Source organism: Neoarius graeffei, chromosome 2 (genome assembly GCF_027579695.1).
Source record: "Neoarius graeffei isolate fNeoGra1 chromosome 2, fNeoGra1.pri, whole genome shotgun sequence".
Classification (NCBI taxonomy): domain Eukaryota; kingdom Metazoa; phylum Chordata; class Actinopteri; order Siluriformes; family Ariidae; genus Neoarius; species Neoarius graeffei.
The window spans coordinates 9732283-9748651 of NC_083570.1; the positions used below are offsets into that span (position 1 = coordinate 9732283).

At 40.5% G+C, this 16369-nt stretch overlaps 2 protein-coding genes and 1 pseudogene across 3 annotated transcripts in view; 2 read left to right on the plus strand and 1 right to left on the minus strand.

Annotated features, from left to right (window-relative positions):
• Window positions 1-16369, minus strand: part of LOC132880229 (E3 ubiquitin-protein ligase TRIM47-like) — a 191900-nt gene that overhangs the window by 96770 nt on the left and 78761 nt on the right. The gene's annotated exons all lie outside the window — the stretch shown is intronic.
• On the plus strand, window positions 3377-8890 carry LOC132875514 (cilia- and flagella-associated protein 206-like; annotated as a pseudogene).
• LOC132880071 (tripartite motif-containing protein 16-like) overlaps window positions 12655-16369 on the plus strand; it is a 29405-nt gene continuing 25690 nt past the window's right edge. For both annotated transcript variants that reach the window (XM_060913766.1, XM_060913768.1), the window contains exon 1: window positions 12655-13298. In XM_060913766.1, the coding sequence (XP_060769749.1) occupies window positions 12705-13298 (594 nt within the window). In that variant the 5' untranslated portion in view covers window positions 12655-12704. The remainder of the gene's footprint in view (window positions 13299-16369) is intronic.

Below are 16369 nucleotides of genomic sequence, written 5' to 3' on the forward strand. Positions count from 1 at the left end.
GGGTGGAGTCCAAACTCTTTAGAGATGGTTTTGTAACCTTTTCCAGCCTGATGAGCATCAACAACGCTTTTTCTGAGGTCCTCAGAACTCTCCTTTGTTCGTGGCATGATACACTTCCACAAACATGTGTTGTAAAGATCAGATGTTGATAGATCCCTGTTCTTTAAATAAAACAGGGTGCCCACTCACACCTGATTGTCATCCCACTGATTGAAAACACCTGACTCTAATTTCACCTTCAAATTAACTGCTAATCCTAGGGGTTCACATACTTTTGCCACTCACAGATATGTAATATTAGATCATTTTCCTCAATAAGTAAATGACCAAGTATAATATTTCTGTCTCATTTGTTTAAGTGGGTTCTCTTTATCTACTTTTAGGACTTGTGTGGAAATCTGATGATGTTTTCAGTCATATTTATGCAGAAATATAGAAAATTGTAAAGGGTTCACAAACTTTCAAGCAGCACTGTAGGCTACCTGTAGTGTCTATAGGTCCAAAAAGCTTCACTGATCTTTTTCCCATTATTCAACATCAGTAGTAAACATACATTCTGTATTTACAATGGCATAGCTGCCAACTACTACGAATAAATCGTATTTATTACGATTTGTCGTTTTGATTACGAAAATACGAATTTACTACAATAAAATACGATTTTGCCAATTTTCATGGGTCATTTTCAAAGTCTATCACCGGTGGGATTCGTATTTGATAAAACACCGCTTCGTTCCAAGCGGCAGATACTACGCCAAATTTCATTGGCTATTGCTTGTTCTCTCAGCCAATCAATGATGCTATAGACCCCTTCGCAGTAAACGTCATTCTTACGTAAGCGGAAATTGCGCGCGCAGCCTGGACTCAAAAAAGCCTAGTTGTTGTGTTGTCGGGTGTCAGAATCGTAGCAGTGATGGGGTTAAAATGTACAGAATTCCAGAAGGATCTCACCCATTCCAAAAAAATCGCCGACGTCTATGACTACAAGCCATCAAACGTGTAGACTGGGATGAAAGCACTATCAAAAATGTGTGGGTTTGCAGCGCCCACTTCATCACAGGTAAGATCAGGCTATTTATTAAATCTTTCTTTTTTATTCTTTCTAGTCTTCGTTTATTGATGTAGCAAAATACTTTGGTAACGTTTGTCTGATTAGCTGGGTCATAGTTACACAATGTAATGAATATTGTTAGCATGTTAACTTAGCTTTGGCCAAACAAAATAATGTGTTTCCGGTTACCCGACCGACCCTGTAAAAACACTGCGACCCTTCAACTGCTTATGACCATGATAAACAAACTATTTCTCGCGCCCAACCCTACCTGCTTGGCAGCCACCTGGCGAGTCAAACGAGAACCGCTAGGGCGTGTCATATAAGCCACTCGGTATTTGCTGAAAGACACGAGGCCCGTCAGGAGTAAATTGGAGAGGCTGGGACCTCCCCTGCCTGAGTTACGAGCGTCCAAAGTCGGGCAGGAGCCGCCGATAGAAAAACGAAACTAAAGCCGAGCACCGTGGCTCTTCGTCCCGAGGCGCGGGGCTAGCCCGCCCTGCCCGCGCTGGTTCTTTGTGGGCAGGGCAGAGGTCTCATGCGGGGAAAATAATTTAGTGTGGATATGGCTAGATAGTGATTGAAATAATGCATACATCACAAAGAACTGTTTGCTCAGGGTATAAATCAGGTATTCAACACGTCCAATGCTATTCTATACTCAACTTAAGATATCTGAATTGATGATAAATCTGAAATTGCAGGAGTTTGTGTCAGTGAAATGATACATTCCTTGATTTCCTCCTGATTTAAACCTTAGAGCAAATACCATGGACTAACAGGGCTGAAAAATGAAAGCATTTGCATTTATTTTGCAACACAATTTACAAACACAGAATAGGAAACTTAAATATAGGAAATTTTAGTTTCTTTATTTGAAAAGAAAATGGCACGGAGCAGCTGTATTCATTAGAACAACATAAGTGAACATTGCATTCATAGACAGAATAAGAAAAAACATGAAGCAAATATAACGTCATTAAGGCCGAGATGTTAGGCATGCACCCAATTTTGATAAACACACAAGACATCAGTTTTAAGCATGAAAGTCCCCACTAGTATATAAAAATATATTTTGGAAATGTTCAGAACTGAAGGGATAGATCTAGGTACTGGACCACAACCACCACTCTGGCCACCACCAAATAGATCATCCACCAAAACATTCCCATTTTACCTGGAAAATGAAAGTATGCCATCATTATTAGAACAATTTATATACAAGTGCATCCTTATATCATCAACGATATCTGATGACTAGGTTTAGTTTTGAACGAGTATTTCGCAAAAAAAAAAAAGTTTTCAAAGGAAACTTCTCACTTTTTCCTGCCTACCCTAGAAAATTTGTTGTAAACTTTTGGGATAAACACATTTTTTTTTTCCTACCTACCTACCCTATTTTGAAAACCCAGGAAACACACATTATTTTGTTTGGCCTTTGCATGCAATTTTGTTTGTAGGAGAGGTCTCACTTGACTCAAGCAGTCCAGATTTTGTGCCATCATTATTTGTGTATGCCTAAAATCATAATTTTAAAGCAAGGATGGAAAGGTAAAATTGTGTGCCCTCACTCTAAATGCCAACTTGCGTTGACTGCTCTAACCTAGCCCCCGCTCAGTTTTGATTTGTAGTCATGTGAAGAAGCAAGTGGAAATTGACACTTTTTTGAGCTGTTTCACTTAGTATTTTTAGCTACTGTAATTTGCTTTGGGCTCAGCTTGTTTTTTATCTTTGAAGTGCCATATTCATTGCCAATTTTCACATTTTGTTGTATATTTAATTTTGATGACAAAGTTCATAATATTTTTTTGTATCAACTTTCATTGATGTAATATTCTTAATTCATTTTTGTTTGTGACTAATGAATGAATGGTGTTAGATATTGCCAAGTTTGTGGTGCAATAACATCAACTGTTGACTGAGTAAGCTCTGGTCTATTTCTCTAATGTGTACTTTGTCAAAAGTTATATCTGCTAATTGCATTGTTTGAAGTTTTTGCCTGATTCACTGACTATTTTCATGCATTGTTGAAAAGAACTTTGCAAATTAATGTAAGATGATAGTTTAGTTTGTAGAATAAATTTTGTCAAACTATTTTGTTTGTGTGATTTTTTTTTTTTTCAGGGTAGTTTTGCTAGAAAGCTTTGGTGGCGGGGGGCAAAGCCCCCCGACCCCCCACCAAGACTCAGTACCCAACCTTGTATTACTATTTACAATTTCGGAATGTTGGCAGCTATGAAATTGGTTTCTCGGACCACCATTTCACCGTAGCACAAGACCTTCCTCTTCTTACGGTACGTCTGTGTGTTTGTTCTAGCCGCACTGCAGAGTGTGTTCCCTCCATCAGAGCTGGCCGCCTTCATGTCTCTGCTCAGGCGTGATAAAGAACAGCAGCTGAATGAGCTCACCATGATCGTCACCGGGATTCGCCTCTTCAACAAGGACAGCGGGAAAGGAGGAGAGAGCATCGAGGACCGTGAGTGCATCTCACCTCGCGTTCTAATTAACGCTCGCCATCGTGATTCATTTTATAACAGCAGCTCTGACAGTCATGCAGATTTACATTAACATGCTCGTTTTGGTACGTTAACATTCAGTTAAATGACGGGATGCTCTACGTAAACCAAATTGAAAATCACTGAACAGTTCTTGAAGGTAAGGAGACATTTATTCAACTTTCGCTCATCTTCAGGACAGAAGAGTTTACGATGATGTTTTTTGACGTTCATTAACCGCAAAGGCAGGAATGTGAGTGAGAACGGGAACTCACTTGTTTCCCACAAGTTCAAAAATGTAAATAGAAATGGATAGAAAGTATGGCGAATTGTTCTGTAAGACATTTATTGATGTAATCGTCAATAAATTGCTGTGGTGTAAGACAGAAGGGAACAGTCAGGGCCTTCTCGGCGTTCAGAGAAGCCTAAACGTATCAGCATTTCAAATGTTATGTTTAATTTCTTTCATAATTTCATTATAATTATTCTCTCTTAATTCTGATTTGGCCTCATTTTCTATCACATTTGCTTCAGAAGTGAAAGGGTTACTGTCCTGAAAACATTAAAATCGAGTTCTCCAATGAGATTTTGTTTGTTGTGTCTAGGCTGAGAAGAGTTCAGAGCTGCTCACTCATTGGTTAGGACTTCATTGCTGGGACAGAAGGCCATGGCAGTGTATGTTTATGTAGGAAGTGACAGATGAATTAATTAACCAATCAGATTTTGATTTATAGTTGGAGGGACTAAAAATGTATCACCCTCAGCCTTCTCGAAGGCCAATGCAAGCTTAACTGTGAGTCGGCGCAGCAGTGAAGTCACCTTCCAGCCAGTATAGCGTTCATCAGTAGTGTTAGCGAATGCTAATAAAGCAGTCAAGCCAGTGCTATCTATCGAGAGCTACAGGCTAACAACCGAGAAACTAAGATTTCTGTCTCCAGACTCTTCTTCCATGCTGCACGCTCGCTACAGTATTTTTCACTCAGACTTAAGTGTAATTTACTTTGTTACTTTTAAAATCAACATCGACAGCTACACACAACGGAGCGACCTGGCAGCCTGCCACTAATCCCTTACAAAATCTTTTGCCCTGTTGCTTTTTTGGTGTGTTTGGTTAAGTTTTGGCTGAGCTCAAGTCCTATGTCTAATAGTAGGGGAGAGTGGGGTAAGATGAGCCAGGGGGTAAGATGAGCCACCCCCTGTTTCTAAGAAACAGTAAACAAATGTGACCATGTGACCACATTCAAAGAGGGGCGGGACCATTTACTTACACTTGTGGAGAGGAGCACCACATGTCAAACTAGGTGAGGGAGATATTTATAAAAATGTGTTTTTGTGCTTTCTAAGTCAATTCCATGTTTGTCCACAGTGAAGATGATTTAGAGAAGACAAAAGTAGAATAATATTTAGACACATTAGGGTTAAGTTAGTGGCTTTCTAAGCTATGATATGAATGCTAATAAAAATAATTTTGATTAGCCTAATCCCCTTTATTAGCATTTTTCTACAAAATGGTGGCCACGGGGTAAGATGAGCCATTAGATGTGGGGCAAGTTGAGCCACTGGCTCAACTTACCCCATTGGTGGCTGAGCTTACCCAATATGGATGACACTTAAGTTTTCACATTTACTGGTCATATATGACAACAACAACAACAAATAAACAAATAAATAATATGTTAATATAAATAATGTGTTTAAAAGGTTTTTAATAAATAAAATAATGCCCTCTGTTATTACAGGTGTGCATGATGCCACACTCATACAAAAGAAAAACAGACAGGGCCGCACAATCCCGTGCAGTTTTGGAGAGAGCCGCAGAGGAAGTCAGGAAAGGCAGGCCTATTCGGGCTGTGGCGAGGGATATGCATTTGGACAGGATGACTCTGACTAGGTTCATTGAAAAGATAAAGAATGGAGAGGTAGAGACCAAGTTGGTGAAAGTGCATTACTTCATTGGCCAGATAATCAAATTGGATGTCTTCGAAATAGAGGCAAGATTTCTCAAAAGAAGCCGGTCATGCCATGGCTCTGCAAGAAAGCCAACCTTTGTCTTCAAAGAGAAAGATGAGGCTGTCCTGTCAAGACAGGATATTGTGAAAAAATTGCCCCGCCCCTTTACTGTTGGGGGGACAGCACGGAGGGAGAGGCAAATGGTGTTCCCTTGCAATTTGAATGCTTGGAACATTGAATAATGATGAAATGATTGAATGATTGATGGAATGATTGCTGCATGTTTTAGCAATGTTTTAACCTACTGAAAGAAATAAGATTTTTTGGCACTGCTCTACTGTTTTAGTAATTTCTATAATATAGTATATCTCTCATTCCCTCTCTAACCATCCCTCTTTCTATCTATCTACGCATATCTCTCTCTCTGTCCATCTATCTATCCCTCCCTATCCCATCTCGTTCTATCACCTCTCTCTTCATCTCCACTTCTCTATGCAACGGCCCTATCCCCCACTTGCTTGACTTGACTTGATTCATTGATTGCACTTCAAATAATAAAAGCTGTTTACTTTGTTAACCTAACATGTTTTGTGTTGGCTCAATTTACCCCACACAGTGGCTCATCTTACCCCGTGCATGGGGTAAGTTGAGCCACTTGACATTTTTTTTTCAAGAGGTAATATCACTCTAACCATAAGAGCTTATCAATTATTTTTTGCTCAGATAGTAACAGTACACTTTGAAATTTGGTATGGTGTGTAGACTGGAAGCAAAAATGGCTTTAAAATGTAGTTATGATGAAAAATGTAAAAAGTGGCTCATCTTACCTCGCTCTCCCCTAATAGTTTGCCGCAGGTCTAAGAGGAACTCGGTCAGGTTTATGCATTTTTGTGACACACTGTACATTTATAATTACTGTAGGATTTAATTTAATTATTGTAACAAATGTTCAGAAATCCACACATATTGACAGAATACAGGCTTGTAAGAAACTGTACATGTTTATAGAGCAAGGTTTTTTTGAAGTAATCGTGGTAATGTCTTCTGTGTTACATTGTTGATGTGCAATCCTGGTCGTCGTGGCTCTCTCGTGAAGTGCTGGCCGTCCTGAACGAGGCTCTTCCTGCTGTCAGCACAGATATAGAGCGTGAACTGGAAGGGACGCAACGTTTGGCTTGGCGCTACACCACTCTGCTGGAGAGACGCTCTGAATCCGACACTGATGCCGAGCTAAACAGGGACCTGCTCACACAGGCCCTGTACAATGTACGCCAACATGAAGCCTTCCTCAAAATCATACTGGTGAGTTACAGAGACATCTAAATGTTCAAGCCAACGATTAGAATAAAAGTTATTGGAAAACATTTAAATTTCTGTTACTATTTTATTCTTATTATGGCTAACTTTCGCTAATAATCATTAAGAGTAAAAGTCACGTAACGTAATAAAACGTAGTTCATTTGTCTCCACCAGGCGGATGTGATCACATGTGCAAAGCAAGTGGAGGCTCTTCACACTGACCTCATGTCGAGGATGAAGGTGCTGAAGGCCACAGTTCACGCCAAAACTGCCGTACCAACCTCCCAAGTGTTGCTCTCTTCTACCAACCACAGATTGTTCGTACAGTAAGTGTTCCTTTGCTCTGTCGAAAACTCTTTGCTAGCATCATTTTCAGTCTGATCATTTTAAATCCCTCCCATTAGCCTCATTTCACAGCGTTGGCCAGGCTGTGGGCGGGGCTTCAGGATGAGATGGTCTTGTTGAACATGCTCCGGAGCATGGCGTTCAACCTGAGGCCGTTCCTCTCGGCTCAGTCGCAACTTCTCGAGAACGTTCAGTTGGATCAGATGCTCCGCGGTGAAACCGTCAAATCTGACGCAGAGAGAGCTGCTGAGAGCTCAGGTACGTTCTGACATCACGAGCTTTTTATTCATTACAGAACAGCATCTTGTTAGTGGGCAGCTTGTTATGTCCAAGAAGTGTAGCGTAAACTCCTCTGGCCTGAAGACATCGGAAAAAACTTGAGCATTACAGCTTTACGTCTTTGAGCGAGCGCATTTCATTTCTACATTATCACTCATCATGTGTAGTGTGTAGTGTAGCACTCATTTTCTCTTTTTCAGAGGAGCGGCTTGATCCAGAGGAGATGAAATCGTCCGAGTGGATTCTGCCCGAGAGCACGGCGAACTTTGAGCAGCTCTTCCTGCAGTACAGGGGTGTGTGGATACACTCTTGTCGAGAAGAACAGCCTCTTGCTCCCAGGTTCATAGCGAAGCTTTTCTTTCTCCAGTTTTACACTCTGGTTTTTTTATAGTCCGAATATTAGAGCGTTCATACGACTAGACAGTGTTTAGACCAAGACGTATTCAGCTCCCCAAAAGAAACAAATTTGTGATGTAAAGTGACACTACAGCATTAAAACACTGAAAGTGAAACATCTCTGGTTGAAGCTCCTCGTTCTTCAGTCATTAATTCGACCTACTTTGTTTGTTTCCATATTTGCTTTTGGTGTTCGACGAAATCTTTTTCAGGGAAGGCCTTCCTTATTTCAGCAAGACTGCTTTCTGCACATATTAAAACTGCATGGCTCTGTAGGAAAAGAGTCCAGGTGCTAAACTGGCCTGCTGCAGTCCAGATCTGTCTCCCATGTAAAACAGTTGGTGCATTATGAAGCGCAAAATACGACAAAGGAGACTCCGAACTCTTGAGCAACTGAAATTGTACGTCAGGCAAGAATGGGACAATGTTTCTCTTTCAAAACTACAGCGGTTGGTCTCCTCAGTTCCCAAAGGTTGATAGAGTTTCGTTAAAATTAGAGGTGATACACAGTGGTAAACACACCCTTGTCCCAACTTTTTTGAAATGTGTTGCTGACATCAAATTCAAAATGAGCATAGATTTTTCAAAAAACAATAAAATTTCTCAGTTTCAGCATTTGATATGTTGTCTTTGTACTATTTTCAATGAAATACATGGTTTCCATGATTTCCAAATTGTCATTTTGTTTTTATTTATGTTTTACACAGTGTCCCAACTTTTTTGGAATTAGGGTTGTAATTAAACCGACTTTTAAATATAATTAATAAAGGACACGCTTTAAGGCAAGACGTCCATATTTCTGAAGCTCAGTCTGCTGCTGTTCCTTTCCAAAGGCAATCCGAACATCGGCATCCTGAAGCACAGGGAGAAATATTACAGCTTCAGCTCCAAGCAGGCCGCGTATCAGTTCGCCTCAAACGCAGACGAGTACATCGAACTGATCGCGGAAAGAGCAAAGAGATCTCTGGAGCTGATCCAGCTGCTCGAGCCTCATCAGCAGTTTGCCAGCGTCACTCCGTACTCTCAGGTATCACGGACATGTGACTTACTTGCGTCTTCTCCTTCACATCCTTGACCTACTCGCTGATCTCCACCACAAACTCCATTCCCCATGAACGCTCTTAGCCTACAAATATGGCTGATCCAGCACCTACATACTGATCCAACACAATCCAGGGTACCCGCGGAGTCTTAAAAGTATTAAAAAAGTATTGAATTTCATTTTCCAGAATTAAGGCCTTAAAAGTATTAAATTTCATCTTGAAAGTCTTAATTTTTTCCACGGAGGTCTTAATTTTCCAAAGAAAGTCTAACATCGTTGCGTAACCTAGATTAAATTCTCTGTGATGAAAATGAAGCAAAATCTAAAATGTTTTGCGCTGCCCTGGCGTTCACACGCAAACAGCGGGAAATTCACGTCGCGCCGTAAAGGGTTCACACGAAACGAGAGCAGCAGGCGCATAGAGCAGAGAGGGTGAGGGGGAGAGAGCATGGGGAAGTGCAGATTCAACCCGAAGTGGCCGCTCGACCCTAAATACGCCTGGGTTAAGGGGGTTCCAAATAATGACCGTGAGGCATTATCAGGGTTCCCGCGGGGTTTTAAAAGGTAGTTAATTAAAATAGGCTAAATTATGGCCAGTAAAAGGTAGTAAACGTAATCTGACGTGGTAGTAAATTTTTTTGACCCCCATCCAACTGGGCCTATGTGTTTTCTAATTCGTTTAATTAACCTGCATGCCATAATATCCATAAATTACTACATTTGGTCGAATTTATTTTTATGTATCGAGGAGGACCGCAGTGAGGAGTTGGTGGCGCATGCGCATCGAATTCCAATAACAGTCGAATCCAGTATAAATTTATACCAGAGATTGTTTAGTACGAGACTGACTTTGTTTATACGGCTCTAGTCGAATCTATCTGTTGACCCGACTGGCGACATCTGCACGAGAATTAAACAATGGGGAAATGCAAATTTTCAGACCTCTGGCTGGAGGAACCTGATTTTAAAGACTGGCTAAAGGCGGTAGATGGCAATCGGCGAGAGGCGCTCATTGAAAAGTTGATCGAGGCACATGTAATGCATTGTGTGCGCGCGCGCCTGGTGCGTTGTGTGCGCGCCATTTGAGGCGTCCAAAATGTGATGAGAAAATCTGTTGAACTGTTGAAATGATTAAGATTAACCCTCTAAAACACTGATCTCTGGGAGGAAGGTGTTGACTCTGCCCACGGGCCTTCACGACTACAGGACTGGTGCAAATGACTATCTTAAGCAAACTTGGCAATGTGTTGAGAGACTGCCAAAATAGGGCTTGGGTTATGTGTGTTTTGTATCTTTAGGGTGTGTGTCTTGTCTTTGTCATGTGTGTGCGCTTTGTGTGTGTGTGGGTTCGTGTTTGCCATTTGACCTGATCTAAATGTAATGAGTTGATGTACCTAAGCACATAAGATTTTTTGTGCAAATCTGTTCACCTGTTCAAAAGATTATTCCACAAACAAAATGTTGGCCATCTTGAAAGTGTTGGCCGACAAAATGTAATCAGATCTTGTACCTAATGTGAAGTGTTGACATACAAGGTTTAGTGCAAATCTGTGTACCCGTTAAGAGGTTATGGGCCACAGTTTCACAGTTCAATAAAATTATAACTTGTATGTGGAAGTTTGTTTTCTTTTATGCAAATATGCATTACTGCATGTGTAGCCCTAGCAATGGGAGGTTCTATTATGTGTCCAAAGGGAAAGAGTTACACTACCGGTACGTTCAGATTTTCTTTCTATCTTGTCTCATCAATCCAACTCTTTGGGTAGAGTTGTCACTAACTTATGTAGCACATTCACTTGGACTAACACATACACTCAAAGATTACCTTGTTAAATTGTGAGAAAATGTCCAAATCCAAATTGTCGCTGTGGTAGTAAAAAAAATTGTGAAGGTAGTAAAAAGGTAGTAAATTCAACATAAAATATCTGTAGGAACCCTGATTATGCACTTTGTGTAAAAAAACCTTTCAACTAGGGACAATGGGGCTTACAGCTCTGGATTCTCACATGAAAAGTGGTAAACATATTTCGTTTGCATCCACAATTCAGAAGCAGGCAGCTATAGCACAGTACTGTGTGCCAACAACACCCAGTAACGTTAGCAGCACAGCCGAAAATGAGACCTCAACTTTTTGTCTTTTGAATGCTTCTCTGGCGTGTGTGTGTGTGTGTATGAGGGGTGATTGTCTGGACTTACATGGGGGTGCTCTCCTCTGCATGGTGTCCAGGGGGTGTGAGTAGAATGAATTCTGATTGATTATTTTAATAAATGTAATTTTGTTATTTCAAACACTCGTAAATAGTAATTATTTGAGGTTTAATCTGGTGCTCAATATGATTTATTCTTCCCTAATGAGTGCAACAAAGATATTAAATTTCACTTGAAATGGCATTAAAAAAGTCTTAAAAAGTCTTAAATTTTGGTTTAACAATCCTGGGGGTACCCTGTTAATATTATTCTGGTCGTTCCAGTGAATCCATAGTTAATGTGATGCTCCACCATGTACTCTGCTCGAGACACCTGTATGAACCTGAAGGGAATCGACTACATACACATCCGCTTTAAATGAATAAAGAAGGCCACTCTTTAGTCATAACATGGCTGCAGAAAGAAGCCGCTCCAGTCACCTGATCAGCAAAACTTGATAAAAGAAGAAGGATTTGTGAATGAAAACAGATAACGTACAGGCAGCCCCAGAAATACCACCAGCTGATTTGGGCAGCAAAATTGTGATTAAAATCAAGAAAAACAGCCGAGAAACAGCAACAAGTCTTGGTCTCGATGAGAATTAGCAGATACAACTAGATGAGATACGATTCAAATCAGGACCATGGAGCATGGGGACAGAGGAAGAGTAACGCAGCAGAAACCATTCATCAGCCTCAAGAAGAAGAAAATAAAGGTGACATCTGCAAAAGAAACACAGCAGCTTCTGGAGAAGCGTCTTATTTTCAGATGAATCCAAACTGCACTTGGATGGATGTGGTGGTCGAGTGTTTGTGTGTAGAAAGCCAGGAGAAGAATTCCAACCAAACTGCACTAAGGTACTATAAAGCACGGAGGAGGCTGGGGCTGTTTCTCCTACAGCGCTGTTGGTGAGCTTGTGTTCAATAACGGCGTCATGAACTTTCAGAAATCTGCAGAGAAATGATTCAATCAACAGAAGTGGATTTTTCAGAAGGATAATGAACCAAAGCAGATGACTGACAGTGATAAACATGTCTCTGCCAACCGAATTGGACACAGTTGTACACAATTATACACAAAATACACAGATAAAAAAGGAAAACAAGTTTCCTGTAACTTGTTTAAATGATCAATAAAACATCATCTTTTTATCATCTAAACCTTTATCTTTCTGGCTGCTGATTCATTAATATCGTGACGTTCTCTTCTGCATTTCCTGAACAGAAAGTTTCTTCCTGAATTCGACAAGAAAGAGGAGGGAATGTGTGAATTAGTGAAGGTCAGGAGTGTGTGTTGTGATGGAGAAAACAAAAGAGATGGACTGTGTTTGTGTTCAAACCCTTTAGATGAAGAGAGTTGGACTTCCAGATTTTTCTGAATGATGATTTTTTTTTTTACTTTTATTTTGGACATTTTAGTTGAGTCCACTGAATCAACTCTCATAAAATGTCATGAAATTAATCCTAATCAGTGCGGCCACATGGGTTATATTTCTGCACTGAAGGGAGATTAAATGGTTAATAGAGGAGTGTTCATGACCTCTCTGTGTTTGTGCTCCCCCTCTTCCTCTATTGCTCTTTCACACACACAAACAGGAAGTGACTCGTCATTTCAGAGAAAACAAACTGTTCTCTCTCTCTCTCGTTGCGATTTCAGGAAAATGGCAGAGGCCAGTATTTCAGTAGCTCAGGACCAGTTCATGTGTCCAGTGTGTCTGGATCTCCTGAAGGACCCGGTGACTATCTCCTGTGGTCACAGTTTCTGTAAGGTGTGTATTAATGGCTGCTGGGATCAGGAGGATCAGAAGGGCGTCTACAGCTGTCCTCAGTGCAGAGACACTTTCACTATAAGGCCTGTTCTACGCAGAAACAACATGCTGGATGAAGTGGTGAAGAAACTGAAGAAGAAGACTGAAGTCCAAGCTGCTTCTCCTGCTCACTGTTACGCTGGACCTGGAGATGTGGAGTGTGATTTCTGCACTGGGAGAAAACACAAAGCCGTCAAGTCCTGTCTGATGTGTCTGGCTTCTTATTGTGAAACTCACCTGAAACCTCATCTTGAAGTTACTGCTTTGAAAAAACACACATTAATTGAAGCCTCAGCAAAACTCCAAGAGAAGATCTGCTCTGAACATAACAAGCTGATTGAGATCTACTGTCGTACTGATCAAACCTGCATCTGTTATTTGTGTACAATGGATCATCACAAAGGTCACGATACTGTCTCAGCCACAGCAGAAAGAGCCGAGAAACAGGTGAGAACTAGAAATCTTTCCCGAATTAAATCTTAATTATAGTTTCCCATCTAGAAACGGGTGCTTTAGTCAGTGATATAATTTGACCTTTAATTTCAGTGTGTGTATCAATCAGAAGGATTCTGTAAAAGCTGATTAAAATTGTCTGTGTTCTGATGAATAGAGTGTTAAATTTATCTTCAGTGATGGTCGTAATCTGGTTCGGGGTGGGTTTCCTGATAACGTTGCCCTTTAGAGCTAAAGAGAGAGTTGAGAGACTCTCTTCAGGAACGAACGTTGTCTCTGTATGTGGTTTTCCCGAACTCACTCGTAAGAAGGAGTCTAAAGAGCAACAGGACAAAGAGCGTCTTTGCAGTTTGCGTCCCCGATATAGGCATTAGTAGCTGCTAAAGGCAATCGTACTGTCGTTGCTGAAGGCATTAGTAGTTGCTAAATCCAGTCGATAAGTTCACATGGCACTCATTTTTAACCAAAATCTAATGAAATAGAAAGTGTTTAAAATAAGATAATATATATTATCATCTAGAAGCATTACATATATAATATGGTAATTAATTAATGAAGCTATTTTTTTGTTTTTGGCATTTTTTTTTTATTCCAAGTGTGTTTTTAATTAAATAAACAAACATTCACACGAAAGAATGAACAAATAATAAGCTAAATAATGAGGTAAATGTGTTCCCCGTGCTCACTCATTTCACTGTTACCCCCAGATCAGGATTATTTCAGCTGTTCTCCACAGTGCAGAGTGGGCCATGTTCTCCCTTATAAGTGCACAGAGAGAGAGAGAGAGAGAGAGAGAGTGAGTTTTGGTCTGTGTGTAGTGTGTACTGAAGGAGGTTTAATATATATATATATATATATATATATATATATATATATATATATATATTCAACCTTATATTGAAGGAGGTTAATTCAACCTCCTTAGGTACACCTACACACACATCAAAACCTCTCTCTCTCTCTCACACACACACACACACACACCATTAGAGGTGCAGAAATGTCTCATTTATAACACTAAATTAGTTAATCACTCACCTAATGGAGCTAAATTTGATTAAAATATAGTTATATAAATGTGACATTCTGATATCCATACGTAATTCCATAATTACGGTGGTGTAGTAGTTAGCACTGTCTCCTCACAGCAAGAAGGTCCTGGGTTCGAGCCCAGTGGCCGGTGAGGGCTTTTCTGTGTGGAGTTTGCATGTTCTCCCCGTGTCCATGTGGGTTTCCTCCGGGTGCTCCGGTTTCCCCCACAGTCCAGAGACATGCAGGTTAGGATAATTGGTGGCTCTAAATTGACCATACGGTAGGTGTGAATGTGAGTGTGAATGGTTGTTTGTCTCTGTGTCAGCCCTGCAATGACCTGGTGACTTGTCCAGGGTGAACCCCGCCTTTCACCCATAGTCAGCTGGGATAGTCTCCAGCTTGCCCGTGACGCTGTAGGACAGGATAAGTGGCTACAGATAATGGATGGAGGTGGACAAAGTACCCAACTTCATTACTTAAAGCATACACTACCATTCAAAAGTTTGGGGTCACCCAGACAATTTTGTGTTTTCCATGAAAAGTCACACTTTTATTTACCACCATAAGTTGTAAAATGAATAGAAAATATAGTCAAGACATTTTTCTGGCCATTTTGAGCATTTAATCGACCCCACAAATGTGATGCTCCAGAAACTCAATCTGCTCAAAGGAAGGTCAGTTTTATAGCTTCTCTAAAGAGCTAAACTTTTCAGCTGTGCTAACATGATTGTACAAGGGTTTTCTAGTCATCCATTAGCCTTCTGAGGCAATGTGCAAACACATTGTACCATTAGAACACTGGAGTGATAGTTGCTGGAAATGGGCCTCTATACACCTATGTAGATATTGCACCAAAAACCAGACATTTGCAGCTAGAATAGTCATTTACCACATTAGCAATGTATAGAGTGTATTTCTGATTAGTTTAAAGTGATCTTCATTGAAAAGAACAGTGCTTTTCTTTCAAAAATAAGGACATTTCAAAGGGACCCCAAACTTTTGAATGGTAGTGTATACACAGAGCCATGGCTTCACTTTCGTTTATAAATGCCTTGAGACCTCAAGAATGGCATAGGAATAGTTTTAAGCATTAACAATAAATCTAATATCGTAATTTTACGATTAAAGCAATTTATATAGGTAGCAGTCTGAGTGAATGACCTTGACGTCCGTAATATCACAGCAGGAAGTCTATCGGTCTCATCGCCATTTCCGCTATACTAAAACACAGCTAATTGCAACTCCGATCCTCCATTTTGAGCTAATTTATCGCCATGCCATGTAGATGTGTTGCTGCACCCGCCAGCAACATGACAGAAGGTGGATTTACGTTGCATTCATGGCCCAAGAATGTTCAAACTGCAAAGATTTGGACGCGTTTTGCGAGAAGTTGGCTATAAGTCCGTATTGAAACAGGGTGCAGTATCAACAAGTAAAGAAAAAGAAAACAAGAAAAGGAAAGTATTTATTTATTTTTTAAGGGAGTTCAGTTGCACCAGTCCTCCTGGAGCGTGAGCCAAGGGTTGTTGCTAAAACCCGGGATGGAATGGGACAGGACGGGACATATCGCTCGGGCACTGACCTCCCCATGGTTGTTGCTAAAACAGGTGACGTCCCGTTCCATCCCGGGTTTTAGTAATTGCCTGAGCTGAGCAGTAATGGCGGAGTACTCCATATGGAGAGAATGAGTGGAGCAGCTGTCTGATTTCTAAACTGGATATTGCTGCCATCTCGCCCTTACGTGGAAGAAGCGAATGAATGGAGAACTGAACGAACAACTGAAAGTCAGATTGTTTCAAAACAATCAGCCACAAGATCGGCCTTCAAGAAGTGAGAACACAGATGGGTAAGCTCCGACTCTCATTTGGATAAAAAAACAACATAAACAACACGTTGTTTACCTGCATTTAATTTAATGCATGTAACTTGTATTGTGTGTTTAAGTTAGCGGTATAAGATTATTTAATTTGCTTCAGAATGTGATTGTCTCAGTTCATCTGATTATTTAATTTGCCTTTTATGTTTTATCAGTG